Source organism: Malurus melanocephalus, unplaced genomic scaffold (assembly GCF_030028575.1).
Source record: "Malurus melanocephalus ecotype Western Australia unplaced genomic scaffold, MMel_1.1 scaffold_462, whole genome shotgun sequence".
In the NCBI taxonomy this organism is placed as follows: domain Eukaryota; kingdom Metazoa; phylum Chordata; class Aves; order Passeriformes; family Maluridae; genus Malurus; species Malurus melanocephalus.
Window position 1 is genome coordinate 39,653 of NW_026623694.1, and position 17,176 is coordinate 56,828.

Here is a 17,176-nt window from a genome sequence, read left to right on the forward strand (position 1 = left end):
CAAATGTGTGTCTGCAGTCTGAGCATTGCRGAGGTTGTAAGGCACAGATTTCTGCCAGGTAGTGGAAAATATGCTCTGAAAATATTGTCAGTGACATTTGCAGGTTGCTGCAGGGAAATTCCCATTGGCTTCCTAACAAGCATTTAATATTTAACATAGTTGTGGGTTTTAAACTGTTTTTGCTGTTCTACCTTCCAATGAAGTCTGTTTGAGCTGTGCTGAGCCAATATTAACTCCAGAAAGCCAAGGATGRGATTTTGAAGCATAAGAAGGTACAGCTTTTTTTTTCTAAAGCGTGTCTATGAAAGGTATAATGGAGGATGACCACTGACACTGAAGCCCACAGTTACGAAGTAATAGTAATATTAAWCCAGTCTTTCTTTCTGGTAGTGTCACATTTTCTGCTCTTTAAACTCATCTTTTTGAAGGGTGAACCGTGGTCAGGTCAGACACATCTATTAAGGTAGTCATCAAGGATCACCTGATCCTGGTGATACTCACTTGGAATTTATTGACTGAGTCTGCAAAACAAATTGTACCGAAGAAACCTCTGCCAACCTTGACCACCAAGGAGCAAAACAACATCTTCAGCCCAGCCTGTCTGGGGCCAGCACCAGACACAAACACGAATTAGTGAGCTACAAGCCCAGGCGTGAATCCGTGTAATCCATGGATTCCCACACTGGTGAGTTCACACAGCCCACATGCTTCTGTTATTAAATACAGCTGCAATCGCTGCTGTTAATTAATCAGAGTTTCCCCTGTGTTTTGTTTGCTGCCACAGGGCTAAGGCCGAGAATTCAAGCGCGATCAAGGCTTGATCGTGTTCAAGGCGCGATCGGGCACGACACCGCTGTGGCTTTACCGGCACCGAACGCGTCCCTCTATTTCATCATCTTCTGCGGCCTGACGGCGAATCGCAGCTTAAAATACAACCGGGAGTAAAACCGGCTAGCGGGGGATCGGTAACCAGGGCTCCCAAACAGCGGCCCGGGCACAGCAGCTCATCCCCACCGCGATCGGGCGGTGCGGCCCCTTCCGCCGGCCGGGCCGCCGCTCCTCCCCCGGGCGGTGGCAGAGGCGGGCTCTGGCTCCTCCCGCCGCCGCTCCTCCCCCGGGCGGTGGCAGAGGCGGGCTCTGGCTCCTCCCGCCGCCGCCCSGGCCCTTCCTGCGCCGCCCTGCGCGGGGGCACCGACGTGTCGCGGCGGAGGAGAGCCGCGCTAGGCCGCGCATCCCGCCCGGCGCCGCAGGTACAGCGCGGGGGCCCGCCCTGCCGCCGGGGCTCCCCCCGGGAAAGTTTAATTTCCCCTTTGTGTGGGCGGCCTGGGCCGGGCGGCGGAGCGGAGCGGAGGGACGCGAGGGGAGGTGGGCGGGGAGGAGGGCTGCCCGCGGCCCGGTTCCTCTGTTTTGCCGCAGATCCACGGTGTGGATTTCCATGGTAACCCCCGGGGGGCTGCGGGCGGTGCCCGGCGGAGGCGCGGAGCGGGCGGCGTGAGGCCGGGCCTCCCTCATGCGGCCGCTGCTGTCCCGCAGGTCCCCGCCAGCATTCCCGACCATGCCACGGGGAGAGATATGACGACGGCCTCCGGGAGATACTCCTGGCGTGTTCTCCAGAAGGTATGGCCGGCTCTGGAGCTGACGTTYGGAGCAAGTGTTTGGTGTTTTTCCCTAGCGCATGGCAGTCAGGATGGACTGGGATGTAGAGCGCTAATGTTGGTTTCCATTTAAAAATGCGATGGTTCCTGGGTTTGTAGATGAGCCTAAAATTGTGTGGTGGCCAAATGTAATTTGTTGCATTTCCTTACTGTAATTTTTCGAAAGCAGTATGTCCTGTTGAGAGAGATACACACATGTGCATGTAGAATTCCAACCTTCAGCACCCTCAGCAGGAACTTTCCCTCTGACTGTCCAGTTTTGGCCTTAGTCTGTTACTGATCCTCTTTTCCTTCTCTGCTGTTCTTGTGTTCTCCAAATAGTAGTATGAGTTAGTATTCTCCAAATAGTTAGTATTTCTGTTACAGGACATCGAGTTATCACAGTCGAGTGTAAAGCAGTGTATAAAATGCCCGTTTTAATGTTCATCACAGTAATTACTGGACTATAAATTTCCATGTGTGTGTCTTTTTGAGTTTGTAGCGTAAGTGGTATACTGACTTTACTGTCTTACCTGTATTCTGCCTGGTGAAATCATGAATGAATGAGAAATCCTGCAGACTTGTGCAGCCCTGCAAGAAAAYGCTCTCTTACTGAAAAACCCAACTGCAATATGTTAATTGTTGTAGTGGCTGCAGTAATTACTGCCTTGGCCTGAAAGTCAGCATGACTCTTTGACAAACTGCAGTACAGACAAAAGGTCTTGAAATCATTTGGGCATAGATTGGTGCTTCTGTTGGGTCGGTAAACAGGGCCTAAAATGGACTGAATTGGCAGGAGATCCGCAGCTGTTCATGCAAAAGTCACTATACATCACCTGGGCAGCTTCACCAGTGAGGTCAGAAGGTACAAGAAGCATCTCTACATCTGCTATCCCATTTACCAGTAACAGCATCTGTCTGTCCTGAGTGTCCCTCTGTCTTCAGCACCATCTTTCTCTGTAGTGGGAGCCTGGCACGCGTGCAGGAATCTTTCCTTGTTCACAAGCACAGACTTCGTGGGAGGAGAAGGGGATGTACATTTCCAAGGTTGAACAAGGATATTGTTTGCCTGGAAGATGTCAGGAGCCAGCAGGAGTRGAGGAAGCAGGCTGCAGGCTTCTCTTTGGCAGTTTGAGCAGGAAGAGGTTGGGAAATGGAATCATGTAGGTATCGTTTCTTCTTTTGGGGCAGCAGCTCTGTGCAAAAGCCACTTCTGCTTTCCTTCTCCAGAATTTGGGGGAAATGAGGAGCTGTGAGTCTCAGGAACAGAGAAGGGCCATAAACATCATATTATCCTTCCAATTGGGAGGCTCACAGTTTTCTTTTGGTTTCTTTTCTTTTTTTTAACACTTTGTTTATTCCTTGTTTTGTTTTATGAATGGAGCAGGAAGGGTGAGCATGAGCATGAATGTTCTGTGTACGTATTTCTGGRGCCTCATATGATTAAGTCCAAATCATATTTACCAGGAAATCTGAGATTTGCCTTCCTGTTTTTAGCTTTTTGCACCCACCTCACCTTGGTGCTAGATTTTAAAAAAAATACCTGGATATTCTGTTTAGAAGGTAAAGAATTGTTAATGTATTTCCCTCGTAGTCAAAAATGCCAGATCCATGTACTAGTCAAGAGTTCCAAAATAGTAGTTCTTAATAGCTTAAATATCCCAGCTTTTTCTCTATCAATCTGGTTCCTAAATTTAAAAAAAAGGGCCATTTTGGATGTGTGTGGGTGTGTGTTAGGGATAGATTATTAAAATTGGAGTAGCATATCTGGGATTTTRCATTATGTCARATAGTTTCCATCAGTTTTATACAGYTGCTGTAAGCAGCAGKGTAAGACCTTCCTTTTGKTTTTTGRCATTCAAGGTGTAGCATAAYCATASTGGGATTTATRCCACAGAATTAYTTATTCCTTTTGTCAGTGRAAGGTATTTGAGGGATGAAAAGGAAGTGATGTGATGAGAGGTGATCAGTTTTGTTTGATCTTCTGTTGGGCAGGTATTAATACCACAAGGATCCTCAACAAACATGGGTGACACACTCTGTTGCTCGCCAAGTTAAAGTCTGGATGGTGTTGTTTGCTGAGGACCTGCCCTGTGGAGTGACARTGGACTGACATCCTGTGTCAGGATTTGATGTGAGGTGCACTGGGCCTGCTTTCTGATGGTCTGGTCGCACCTTTATGCGCGATGTCAAAACTATGAAATGTTTTTATTTGAATCCCTCGTAGCCACTTGCAGTTCAGGACTTTGGTAAGGTTTCAGAAACGCTCGATTCCATGAAAATTAATGTTTTTAGGAAGTTATTTTCTGATGAATAGGTGGAGCCTAGCCCTACTGAAGATGGCAGGTGGAGAGGCTGTACAGGGGATCTTGCTGTTGATGCAAATTGCCATGAACATCTGTCGGACTCCTTCGTCACATCTGGACCTCAGTGYTGGGATTTTTGCTGGGGCTGGTGCAGTTCTTCTGCCTTTCCTGCTCTGCAGTCTCTGCCTTTGACAGACTGGTAGCAGGAATGCCTGCTGGGGCTCCTTGGTCTTTGTTCAACTGTGTGGATCTCTGTGARATGCTCGTATTTCACAGCTTTCCAGGGGGATAATGCACACTGCAATGCTGATGCCTGGGAAAAATAAATACGAAGAGGCTTCACTCTCATCTTATATCTTAGTGTGGGCAGCTAACCACAAGGCCTTTTCTGACACGTTTTTACTGCTTTGATGATTGTTTCTGGATGATTCTGGCTCTATGGTGTGGAAGAACTTGGTGAATAATGACCTGAATAGCTGTAGGAATGTCTGTTCCTTCAGCACAGAAGCTGTCTTCTGATTTCAAATTAGTGTTCAGCATTGGGAGGTTGGATTTCCAGATGAGAGGAATTGCGTTTGCTCCAGTGGGTACATCGCAGATGTTTCATATAATTATTTATTTCATACCTGAATGAAAGTGAAATTTATTTTTCAGATAGTTGGTCTAAAAGAAGATTAATTGCTTTCCAGTTTTTGACAAAATGTTTACACTTGTGGATTATTTCAAGTATCAGGAGATTATTCGGTAATGGGATGGTTTGGGGTGATTTTTTTTCAGTGTTCTTGTGTTTAAAGAAGTGTAGCTCAACTAAAGGTTTTCTTAAAAGTTTTTTTGATTCTGCTGTTCATGTGGCTACAGCTGGGGAGGGCAAAAGAAACCAGTACGAAATATAATAATATGAAAGTCAGATGTTGTTTTATCCTGGCYTTGTAGTCTACCCATGGTGCTTTGCTGTGGGGATGCAGCTGTCCTGTTCTTTCTTTGGAGTTGCTACTGTTTTTCTTGCCTGTTTCCCTCTTTGAGGAGAGTGTTTTGAGATGGCCTTATGAAAGAGACAATTTAAAGGGAGAGTAGTGGCATTAACTCTTTGAGATATTCAAATACTTTTGCTTTTCCACAGTGCCCATTATGCAGTTTGCTGGGAAAGTAGCACAGTCTGAGGAATTACAGAAACTGCTGGATCATAACAGCACATGTGGCTAAGCAGGGCTGATGAGAAATGCAGATAACTCATACACAGTACACAGCTTCCTTGTGGGGTTGCTTTCATCCCAACAAGGCTAATCTGGATGGTCTTCACTCATGCTAACTTTGTAGAGGAGGTACATCCTCAGTGTGAGAACATGAGATTTGGGATMCTGTTGRGATWTGCAGAATGCACTAAAATGTTTATWTATGAATACAAATATATATATTTATTATGCCCTCAGAAAGGCCAGGCTGACACAGCCTCCTCTCTTAAGTTGTGGAAAGAGGATTTACGTTGGAATGTGCCCCAACTGTAGATGGCTTGCCATGGGGACAAGTTACAGCTCTCCTCTGACTCTGACCTTGTCATTCCCCTGACAGTCATCACCTTCCTCCCCTGAAACCCCAGGGTGGAAATAGGTTTTCAGAAAGAGCTTAGGTTTGCAGAACAGTTCCTACAGCTTTAAGCTCATTCTCTGAAACTGCTTAAGCATTTTTGCTCCAAGCTAACCTTGGCTCCCCTGCTGCAACAGTGATGTCTGTCTTGGGGCACCAGGGACAAGCATAGAAATTTCAGCCTGAGGAATCAGGTGGTTGAAAAAAAAACTGTGAAAGCTTGCATTAGAGCAGTCTGGCTCACATTGTCTTACAAAGGTGCTGTGTACTTTGCTYGTACCATGGTTTCCCTGTTACAGGGTGAAATCCTGCTGATTTAGCAAAAGGAGCTCTGTAATAATAGATAGGGAAAACTAAACTTCTGAGGACAGAATAAATACATTAGACCAATAACAGCATGCCAGTTTTTAGCTGTTGAGGTCCTGGAAGGAGCCCCTTGCACAGTTTTATCTTTTAGTTATGTTTCAGGTATGCTTTGATAAGTATCTTTGGTAGTTAYCATGTCTTCTAGAAATGGTGAAATATTTTGCTTTAGGTTGACTTGCAGGTGGCTTCTTTTGGTTTTCCATGTAGCCAGAAGAGTGCTTGAAATATTCTCATTTCACTTTGTTTTTACCAAAGCCATGCAAAGTAGCAGGGACTTGTGTTCATGGAGAAACTTCTCCTGCCTTACCTTTGGAATGCTGAATTTACCCCTTGAAAAGTTCCTGCTGGTGTCCCAGTGTGGCTCATTGTGGACAATGGGGAATACTTGAAGGGAAGCTTGCTCCAGTGTCTTGTGGTCAGTTGGAACCCTGGGCTCTTCCCCCTGGGGGCATAATGTCTCTTCTTAGATGTCACTGTTTCTGAAGCTGAAATAAAATTTGGAGAGGAGGTTCTGTAAATTATATTGGAAAAAAACAAAGCATGTGAATAATTACACTCAGCRTATAGAAAAGCAGTTTCTGAAGAACTTTAGTGCAAGTCGTAATACTTAGAAAAAACAGCACATTCTCCTGAGTTACAACCGCCCTGTGCAATTACTTCTGAGTAATACACTTTGTTGTTTGTTTTGCTCTCTTCTAACAGCTGAAACCTCGGGTGTGAAACTCAAGAGTCACAGCACAGTCATCTCAGAAATAACCTCATGTGATTAATGCATTACTAACTCACAGATCTGCTGTTTTGCTGACTGCACAGTATCCAAGTGTGTGGTTATTATTTGTGTCACCGCAGTATTTTGTTCCATGCTGTGTTGTACAGCTGTGTCATATTGTACTTGCTGAGCACGTTACTGMGCAAGAATGTTTTTAAAGAGGAGGTGTAGGTTGAAATACTACTCTTCATGTGCTCAGACTGTAAGAATACTATCAATTCAAAGCATCAAAGCTATTTTCATTGTTGCCATGGCTGATTTGGTTTAACTTCAGTGGTATTAAGTCATTACAGTGACAGTGTAATTTAATATAATCTTTTTAACTAAGGAAATTAATAGAGTGTGTACAAAATAGAYGTGATATATTGAAGGCATGCTGCAAATAAAACCATAATCCTTGGTTCCAGGTTCCATCATTACTCATGTATCTAACCTCTAAGGCTTTTTTTTTTTTTTAATTGCATTACTTTAATACACATTGCTAGACAAAATATGAGTAAATTATGGTAATTATTGGAGAGAACTCAGTTGATTTAACCCATTTTAATTGTATATAATTTAAACACTCATGTCATGAAGTTACAGTTGCATATTCTTACTGCGGCCATGTGTTCTTCTCAGTAAGAGACTCAGGGGACTCAGCATTTCATAATTCACTCTGCACAGTTAATGCAGTTAACTACATTTACCTGCCTGTCATTCTGCACAGTTAGTGCAGTTAACTGTATCTACCTGCCTTTCACTTACATTGAAAGTTAAAGGAGTTTAAATATTCTGCAGCAGTTTTGTGTTAACCCTGCAGCAGTTTTGTTTTGTGTTAACCCTGAGTTTCATTTTTTTGGTATGTTTAAATCAGCAAATTTATATATTACTGCATACTTAAAAAAAAGTTGATTTAGGGTGTGGATTATAGATTCCTTTGTCTRTAAAATGTTTAGTAGTGGAACATAAGGAACTGCCGTTCTGTTGGTGAATAAATGAAGTTTTTTAGTTGTGGGTAAGGTTGGTGTACAGAGATTGGTGTAGGGGCAGGATTTTCATCTTTATATGGGCTTGGCACATATTCCTTTATAATTTGGGTTTAATTCAGATACTGTTGTCCAATTTTCTTTCTCTTTCTGAAGTTATACTTCGTTGCAGGACTGTGTTTAAGGACTGCATTTTGAGGAATGCCTGCTTTTGGGCAGTACAGAGATGAGTTTTTTCCTGTGCAAATGTGGCTGTTCATTGGGGTTAATTATCCATAAGGTTCTGACTTATGAGAATACTAGAATAGCTTCTAGCTATGAATAATTTAGTACAGCATCAAATTGCGTGCCACTTAAGAAGGTCTCTGCCTGTGAAGCCTTATATCTTGTTGAAATCCACTCAATAGTATGAAGGTTACTGCTGGCACTGATATTTTATGGTACTCTTTTCATTCTATTTTGAGATTTGTCAGTGAATATTTTATGATGTTAAGTCATGAAAATATCTGTGCAAGAGTGGGTATAGCTTGTTTTTGAAAAGCTGAGGTATTGAGCTACTCTTCAGTCTCAAACTGTCTTTTAAATTTGTTTTAAATCTTTGACTAGCATCACAGTTAACATTTTCTCCATTCAGATTTATGTAGTTGAGACAATTCATATCCTCAACAATCCTTTTAGATGGTACTTCATTGTGGGGGAAGGAGAAAGGCTTAATGAAAGACTTGCTAGCAGGAGTTTCAGGATTTCAGTGCTTTCTACAAATTGCCCTAGCTGCTCATACATCTGGCTAGAGCACTGTGTCTCATATTACAGATGCTTTTTCAGGAGAAAAACTGCAAATACAGCACTTTGAAGCAGTTCCAAGTGCAGATAAATTTACTGTATGCCTTTAGGAGACTTGGTCATGGCACCATAGCACTGGATATGTTTTTTGAGAATACTAAAATGATAGTGTTTTGTCATCATGCGCCAGATTTTTCACAAAGCCACCCCTAAACATTTAGGGAGGAGGTCAATGAAGAAGTTACTTTGGAAATATCAAGGAGAGAACATAAGAATATGAAAATGCAATAAAAGAAATAGAGAAAAAGGTTTTTGTGGGGCTTTTGGGGAGAGAGACCTATGCTTTATTATATTTAAGGAAGATCTGTCAGATGTCTGGAAAGGTTTTTTGTCAACTTCTGATTGTTCCCATTCTATGTCTACTAGTAAGTTTTTCTTACTGTGGGCCTCTTATTTGGGATGGTCTTTTATAGCTGAACAATTATTTTGTAGGACACTTTGAACCTCTATTAGAAAGTAGAACCTTTTCTTTTTCTTTTCCAAATGAGATTTGTAATATATGTGATGCTGCTGGAAGCTGACACGGTGGGATACAGTCATCCCTTGATGCCTSCTTTAGCACTCAAACATAAAATAGGCCTTTAATCTTTTTGTGCTTCTTCACAGGGTAGTAAGTAATTTAAGTGTCCATTAAGAGTTGGTAGTTAAATGCTAAGATCTTGCTAGATGCATTTAATATCTCCTTAAAGGCGTGGATCCAGATGGGTCCCTTTGAACAGGCACTCCTGAGCTGTACAGTTTTAATGAACTCTCAAACCTCTAATAGTTGTGGAGTTTACAACTGTCTGATGCTTTCATGGACATGCAGTTTTGTTTACAGATGGAAAGAGCTCATTAAGTTCAGCGCTGGTGTAAAATTTTTAAGGCTATTTATTTTCAAATTGGGATCTTAAAATTGGACTGAAAATTAGTGGGACTTTGCTTACCCTGGAGCTTTTTGATCTATGTTTTAATTGTCTTCTCTGTGCAAATATATTATGCTGAAATAAACTGTACTTTACTGAGCAGCCGTAAAAGTTGAATTGTCAATTTTCCTGATTCAAGTATGAAGTTTCCTGATACTTGAGAGGAAATTCTACTGTGAATGTGTGCACTGTGGCTGCAATAGTTATGGCAAGAGAGGAAGAAGTGCCTAAAAGGACTTTTTTTTTCTTATTGTAACATTTTATGGGTGCTGTGCACAGGCTATCCTCCAAACCTAGAGGTGTTGAGGAACAGACTATGAAGTTACATTCTGCCTTTTATTTTTGTGTTTAAAATAAACTTTCTCCTGTTGTTGAAATACATCAATTGAAGTATTACAGTTAAAAACAATACTGGAGTGTCATTGTTTTGATACAGTGTGTCCCTGGAGCTTTATTAAAGCCTTGATATCTGTTGTTCCCTGTTTAGCTTTTATCAAGTGGTGATTTTATGCAATGGCATCAAGCCACAGTTCTTCACCAGTGCCTCAGTCAAACAGCAGCGATGCTTTCTTTAAAAAAGAAATGGATGCCACGAAACGCTTTCGCCCTGTGCAGTCCCTGCCTGATGTGTGTCCCAAGGAACCCACAGGTAATGTTGGTGTGCAGGGAGAGGGAGAAAGCAGATTGATTTGCTAAACCATTGACAACCATCCAGTCACTATTTCTTGTACACAGGGTGTAGTGTACTAAGCCGTATGTTATTTCTAGCCACTATTTCTTGTACCATAATCTTATTTCCAAGCATGCTGTAATTCTGCTTTATACCACCCAGCATCCCTTTGGAGCAATAGGAGAGACTATTGCAGTTTTTTTTTAAGATGTCACCATTATAGGTGGGATTTTGCTTGCATGATTCCACATTGCAGCTATGATCCATGCAAAAAGAGAGTGCAATCTGTCTGAGCCCGTAGCAGATGTGTCCAGTGTGTTTGGAATCTGGCTGCATTCCTTCTGGGAAAGATCCCAGCRGGATGGAAGCAAGTGACCTGTTTGTAGTACTGTTACGAGTCTCTGGTGCTGTTGTTAAACCAGAGTTTGACCATAGTTCCAGCTGTTTTATTGCACTAAAGCTTTGTTTACACAAAGGTGGGGTGGGATCTTATTATGTCACTATATGGTAATGAATTTTAGCTGTCATTCTGATCAAGTTCAGATTGTTAGAGATATGTTCGTGCTTGGAATTTTTTTCTCTTCAGTAAAAACTAAGATTGTTGAGCTAAATCTGTTTAATGAATGCCACTACACCACTTCTGTGTTCCAAACCTGAGTTGGTTAATCTCATAGAAAAAATGCAAGGTGAAGTGTTGCAGAAGGAGAATATCATCTGGTTTTTGCATAGATAATTCTAATCCAGTATGTAATTGGGAAAACATGRTTTGCTTAAGAGCCACATTTTAGCAAAAGCTACAGCTTTGTTTCTCATGCTAACAAACTGTCTTGTCTTTTGTGCTGCAGGCAATCCCAATAACTTACATGACAGCCCATCTCTAGTTGTGGATCAGCAAAGATGGACTATTTATCATTCCAAAGTCAATCTCCCAGCAGCACTAAATGATCCTAGGTTAGCAAAAAGGGAATCTGATTTCTTTACAAAAACATGGGGAGTGGACTTTGTGGACACTGAAGTCACGCCTTCATTCTACCTCCCACAGATCACCAAGGAACATTTTGCATCATACCAACAGGAAATCACTCCGGTAAGAACCCCCAATTAGGTGCACATAGTCTAGGGACCAGAAAGAGATCCTTCTTCTAATTAGATTGTCCCTGCTAGTAGCCCATTGTACAATTAGCTGATAATTAATTTGCTTTTTCAATGTTGGCTGGGTCTTCATTAGACATTGCTGGTTTTATAATCTCAGTGCCCATTGTGAGGAAAATGCTCTCTGAATTGTCCTGAGGCAATTTCATGTTATTTTTAACTTCTGACTACTGAGCTCTGCACCAGAGCTCGCAATTCATATTTATTCTTTCTGATTGTTAATACTTTTTTTTCTGTAAGGCTTGTTTAAGGATTGGGAACAATCCTACTACAGTGCAACATAGGATTCTCAGACCTTTGGATCAAATGACTACGTGCTGCAAGGGTTGGAGATTTTTTTTTTAAGAGTCTTCAATCTAAACATTTAAACATGAACTTAAACTATAMATAGGCCTATTATCTTGATGATTTCTTTTGTAACAGGGAAATRTAAGCTACATCTAAGGACACCAGGACCAGTAGGAGACTTCTACAATCTSTTAAAAATACAAGTGTCAGTAAGTATGTAGTATTCTTTTTTTTTTTTTTTAACTGAAAGAACATGTAGAAGTCTCCCGCTGTTTTCTGCTTCCTTGGTTTGTAGCTTCCTTATTTTTTTGCTGGTTCAGAATTGGCTGCAGGAAATGTTACTTGTGTGATAATAGTTAAAGACTGTGGAAGAGAATTGTCTATAACTGAGCTTCAATTGAACTGTTGCTTTTAATTCACATATTCAGCATTTAAAATGTTTTAAGATTTCATCCTTTAAAATTAGTACTTCATGCAGTGACTGCTAAATGGAAAAGTAATTTGAAACTGGGGACTGAGCTGTGATATGGCTTCTAGCAGAAATTTAGTTAACATTGGTGTTCTTTAGAAAYGTAATTTTTCACCACTATGGTCTCTGGTGGTGTTTAAAATTTAAAACTCAGCATGATGAAACAAGATCTGTGGTTTCAACAAAGTACTCATTAGTAATATGTGCAGGTAATTTCTACTTTCATCCAATTTGATTTAGCAATGAAAAAGGATTCCTTGTGTGTTMGAGTGATTTCTGGATTAGTCAGCAAATAAATGTTTGTGTATGTAATTACAATTGATCGATGATTATATGTCATTATGTGGAGAAGTTATTACACCTCTTCAATAACTTCTGTGTTCATTTTCTCTTGAGATGTAAAGATACAGGAAAAAAACAACATATCCATTATAGGTTGAAGTTTTTGGTACCTTTCACCTGGACAAACTTCATCTGAGCTTATAAAAGGAAAAAAATACAGTGAACTTGCCACGATTACTTTGCATAATTCAGTTGTGTTTCACTGAATATTTTGCTTCAAATAAAAAAAAAATCTGGTTCTTAAGCATCAGAATAATTCTTTAATGTATTTTCTCTTTTACAGAGAGAGAAGGTTCATGAAAGATGCAAGAATATTTGTACTCCTAAAGATTCCTTTGACAGGACACTATTACACACTCACGGTACAGTCAAAGCCTCCTTTAGTCATTAAAAAGTGGTGTCTTTTTGTATCATTATGTTAAAACTTCAATAACAAGTGTTATGAATGTAACTCATTATTGATTCTATTCTGTGCTGATTGTCACTTGCTCGAGATCTTCATGTGCAATAATAGCCAATGATGATTTCTTTGAAACATTAATTAAAAACTCAGACATGGTTGGCTTAGAAGTATTCGCAACCACTGCTGACATTTTATAGGTCAAGATACCTGCTTTTAAATTTTTTTCTTGGTGAGTCTGCATTCATGGTGGGTCATTGTGGCCCTGGTAGTGTTTTCTGTACTRCATTTTTATTTTAAAATCCATTGAAACTGTTGCATCAAATATGTAGCAACTGAGTGAAAAACTGCAGTGCCACTCCTGTATMTCTGCCATGAGAGTCACATCATGGCTGAGGTGGGAAGTGACATCTCAAGAGATCTAGTCTAGACCATCTGCTCAAGCCAGGGCCACCTATGGRAGGACAGTGTCCTGTTGAGTTTTGAATTTCACAGATGGAGATTACACAATGTGTCGGGGCAGCCTGTTTCAKTGTTTTACCACCCTCACAGTAAAAGTATTTCCTTKTGTTCAGATGAAATCTCTCATGTATCARTTTCTGCCARTTGCTTGCTGTKCTGTCACTGGGCACCACTGAGAAAAACTGCCTTTGTGTTCTTTACACCCCTTCATCAGATCTTTAGAGCTCATTGATCTCCCCTGGGCTTTTCCAGTGTAAACAGTCTCTCCTCCTTGGCTCTTAATCATCCTTGTGGCTCTTGACACGATTCACTGCAGTGTGTCTGAGTCTGTSTTATGCTGGGGAGCTCAAACCTGCACATGAAGACTGAATTTCAGGATTTTATGGAAGTAGTTCAGCTAATAGGAAACTAGACAAGAAGGAAGGCGAGAGGCAAAATAAAAAAGAAAACATTAGCAAAAGGRAAAGAAACCCTCATAACTTGGAGAAAGCTTTTAATATTTGTTTTCATTTACTTTCTCAAAAACATTAGCGTAAAATGGCTAATTTAACCAATCCTTGTTTGATAAGACTTATCTATATCAGTGTCTACAGGTGGTGCAGCAAAAAGGATTCAGTAGTTCACTCCTTTTGATCAAGTTGTTTCCTTCCTCCTGTGCAAAAGGAAGCCCTTCTGCAGGGTTTCTCTGTATTGGTGTTACTTTGGAATAGCTGTTCCTGAATGAGTCTGTCTGTGTTGCATACTACAAAATCAAAGTGCCTTCTTCAGTCTCAGCTTAATCCACTTCAGAAGAGTCTGAGTCTTTTGGTTTTAAAAAGAGAAAATTACTGTCACCAAAGTAACTGGGAGTTTCTTGGGTAGCTGGACAGTTCCTAGTGGAAGCATCACTTGGTAGACTGAAGCTTGTGATTTTCTGTAATTTCTGCTGTTACCTTTTCCTGTCTAACTCCATCCTACAAGACTTGGCCCTTCTCTTCTGTAAGGATTGGTCTGTCCAGAGGCTGAGGACAGCAAGATGATTCCAAGGTTGCCTTTTATGTKTCAATACCAATAAATAAATGAAGTAAAAACCAAAGAGATGGGAGCAGTGTGGGAGATGACACTGAGGTAGAAGTTGCCATGTTTGTCAGGGGTGAGCCGACTGTCCAGCAGAGATATGGGCCTATTGCTTTTAAATTCCTCAACTTTTTTGTCCTCCTATGTGGCCTCTCTATAATGCACACTGAAGTAATGAGTAAGGGTGGGACAGGGGATTTTGGCTGAACCTCAGGAGTCTGAATTTTCCTTTTCTTCAARTTCTGCTGGGGTGTAATGAATTAACTCTTTTCACAGCTCAACTTTCTCACCCTCTGCAGTTGTCAGGTCAGGGTACTTCATGGGAACTGCTGCTGCTGTGCTGCTTGCCCAGTGTGCTTGGGACTGTGGCCCGAGCCCTTGTTCATCCTTTTTGCCAGACTTTGTGCATCCAATCTCCAAGTGCTGTGCAAAAGTGATTATGTGGGCAGCTTCAGTCTGCAGCATTAAAACTGGGKTGATGTTAGAAGGACCTTCTGCTGGCCCTTGCCAGCACACTAATGAATGTGAAGTGCTAAGTGGATTGCTTTGTGTGACTAACACACTGCCAAAACAGCCAAGTGCAAGCTCCTTTGAGTAGTCTGAGCATGAGACCTGAACTGCAAAGGACAACAGAGCACTTCAAGGAATCAGAATATTTCAGGTTGGCAGGGACTTCAGAAGGCCTTTACTGCAACTGCCACCTCAAAGGCAGTTCAGCTGTGAGGTCAGGCCAAGCCATTCAAAGCTTTACCAAGAAAAATACAAATATCCAGAAAATAACTAGAAATATATATCCATAAAATCTCCAAACTACCCAGCCCATCTGGGCAGCCTGCTCCAATGCTTGATTGTCCTCATGATGTAAAAGGTTTACSTYGTGTTCAGTGGAAAGGTTTCATTTCCATTTGTAACYCTGTTCCCTCTCTCTGAGGAACATGGCATTGTTGTCTTGAAAACTTCCTCAYAGGATTCACTTGTTCAAGGGAATTGTTTCCCATTGTTTGCTCATGAATGACTCCTTGTGTTTTGTTTAATTTTAGATAAATCCAGGACAGATCTGGAACAAGTACCTAAGGTATGGCTTCTGTGCACTCTCGGCTGTTTTAAGGCTTTCTCAAATGAWGTGTTGAATATATGCATGTATTTTTGGTAGAAATTTTGTCCTCACTGATGACTTGGRTTGATTCTCAAGAGGATCTGCAGTGCTCAGAATACAAAAAGACTAAAAATTATTTGCTTTGTCTTATTTTTTTTTCTTCTTGTTTCCATGGTTTCAATTTTTCTCTAAAAATATAATAGAAATACTTTAAAAAAATAAATAAAGTTAAGACCTCAGAATTGAGCAAAATTAGCCATTCTAGGAAGAAGGGAAAACTGAAGGGTTTGAAAGAGGCTTGAATATTGGCTGGTGTACAACTCTTTGGTCAGAGCTCTCTTGCATATAAGCATGGAGTGTACATGATGTGGGTTTTTGTGTCAGGTTGGCAAAAGACACAACTCCAGATTCCATTTGAGTCTGAATAATTTTTTTTCTGGGTACAGTAAGAAGTYAGAGTGTTAATAGGGGTCAGCATCTCTTTGCCAGGTGTGTAGGCTGTGACTTGAATAGCTGTCACTGTGGTGTTTGAAGTCCAGGAAACAAGAATGCTTGAGTGTGGTGTGATGCTGTAGTCTGTGTTGARCCTTCTAAAATTACACTGAATGAATAAAAGGATGAGGGTTCTACTGCCTGCCTGTAAGCTCAAGRTTTTGTCAAGTGTAAATAATGTTATCAGAGAGAATTTTAGATTAATAATTCTCYAGGAAGTGTGGTTAATGTTACGTGTTGCTGACTCTTCCTGTGCTGAGTGCATTTGCTGCATCCTGCTAAGGGAGATCAGCTTGAGGCTCTGCTCCCTCCCAGACAACATTTRCTGCACCCTGACAGCTGGCTGGATCCTCAGCCTGGCAGAGGCTGTGGCCTCAGGAATGAGCAGATCAGCAGCAGGATGCCCTTGTTAGTGAAGAAGGATTGCTCAGGTTCTTGAGAGGGCCCACCTGCCCTTCAGTGCTGTCTACATTTGCACACTCAGGGTGTTCAAATTGTCTCAGGTGCTTGAATACACATGTAATTTTAGAACTGTGCCTTCCACTTTCAGGAAGATAAGGCTTTGTCAGATCACACAAGATTTTCAAGTGTTACATTGGTTGTAAGGTCTGGAATAAATTTATTTGCCTGGATAAATGAAAATTGGATTTTGTAATCAACATATAAGGTCTCTGTTAGCTTACTGAGACAGGAGATGTGCTTAATTGGGGCAAAAATGTAGGGGTGAGTGAGGCACATTTATTTCTCTTGTTTTTCTATTTCAGATTTTTATGAAACCAGATTTTGCCTTGGAAGATTCCTTAACATTTAATGCCGTTTTACCATGGTCTCATTTTAGTACCGCTGGTGGAAAAGGAAATCGTGATGCAGCTTCCTCCAAGTTRCTTCAAGAAAAGGTACAACTTTGGCACAAGATATGGTTATCCATCACAGCTGGTGGATACTGCAAAGGAACTCCATGGCTGCTGTTGTGTAGTGTTTGTTGAGACTTCATTGTGGGCTTTGCTATTTCTCATTTTACATTAGGCCTGCAGATTGTTGGTATCTTACTGAAAGATAAYTTTTTTCCTGCTCAATGAATCTGTCAAATCTGGAAAAAAGAAAWCTGTATGTGATGTAACAACTGGCCCTTCATGACAGCTATAACTTACTGAAACAGGTGTATGTTGAGAGGTGTGGAGTGGTTTTCTTATGGAAGAAGGGGAGAAGGGGAAGCTGGATTACACAGGTTGTAYTCTATGTAAGATTGTTATTTTCTAGCACCTCAGGAAAATTTCAGATTTAAGGTGCTGTGACTTCTATGCTAAAAGCAATATAAATCTTGTGGTATTTTAAATCCTGTGGAGATTCCTCCTTTGTTATTGTCTGCATTGA

At 41.2% G+C, this 17,176-nt stretch overlaps 1 protein-coding gene across 1 annotated transcript in view; it reads left to right on the forward strand.

The window, feature by feature from the left end:
* Positions 1 to 1,142: 1,142 nt before the first annotated feature.
* VPS54 (VPS54 subunit of GARP complex) overlaps positions 1,143 to 17,176 on the forward strand; it is a 45,579-nt gene continuing 29,545 nt past the window's right edge. Inside the window, exons 1-7 of the mRNA XM_057380589.1 lie at positions 1,143 to 1,250; positions 1,534 to 1,617; positions 9,863 to 10,024; positions 10,891 to 11,132; positions 12,580 to 12,658; positions 15,255 to 15,289; positions 16,567 to 16,698. Of these exons, the coding sequence (XP_057236572.1) occupies positions 9,889 to 10,024; positions 10,891 to 11,132; positions 12,580 to 12,658; positions 15,255 to 15,289; positions 16,567 to 16,698 (624 nt within the window). The 5' untranslated portion in view covers positions 1,143 to 1,250; positions 1,534 to 1,617; positions 9,863 to 9,888. The remainder of the gene's footprint in view (positions 1,251 to 1,533; positions 1,618 to 9,862; positions 10,025 to 10,890; positions 11,133 to 12,579; positions 12,659 to 15,254; positions 15,290 to 16,566; positions 16,699 to 17,176) is intronic.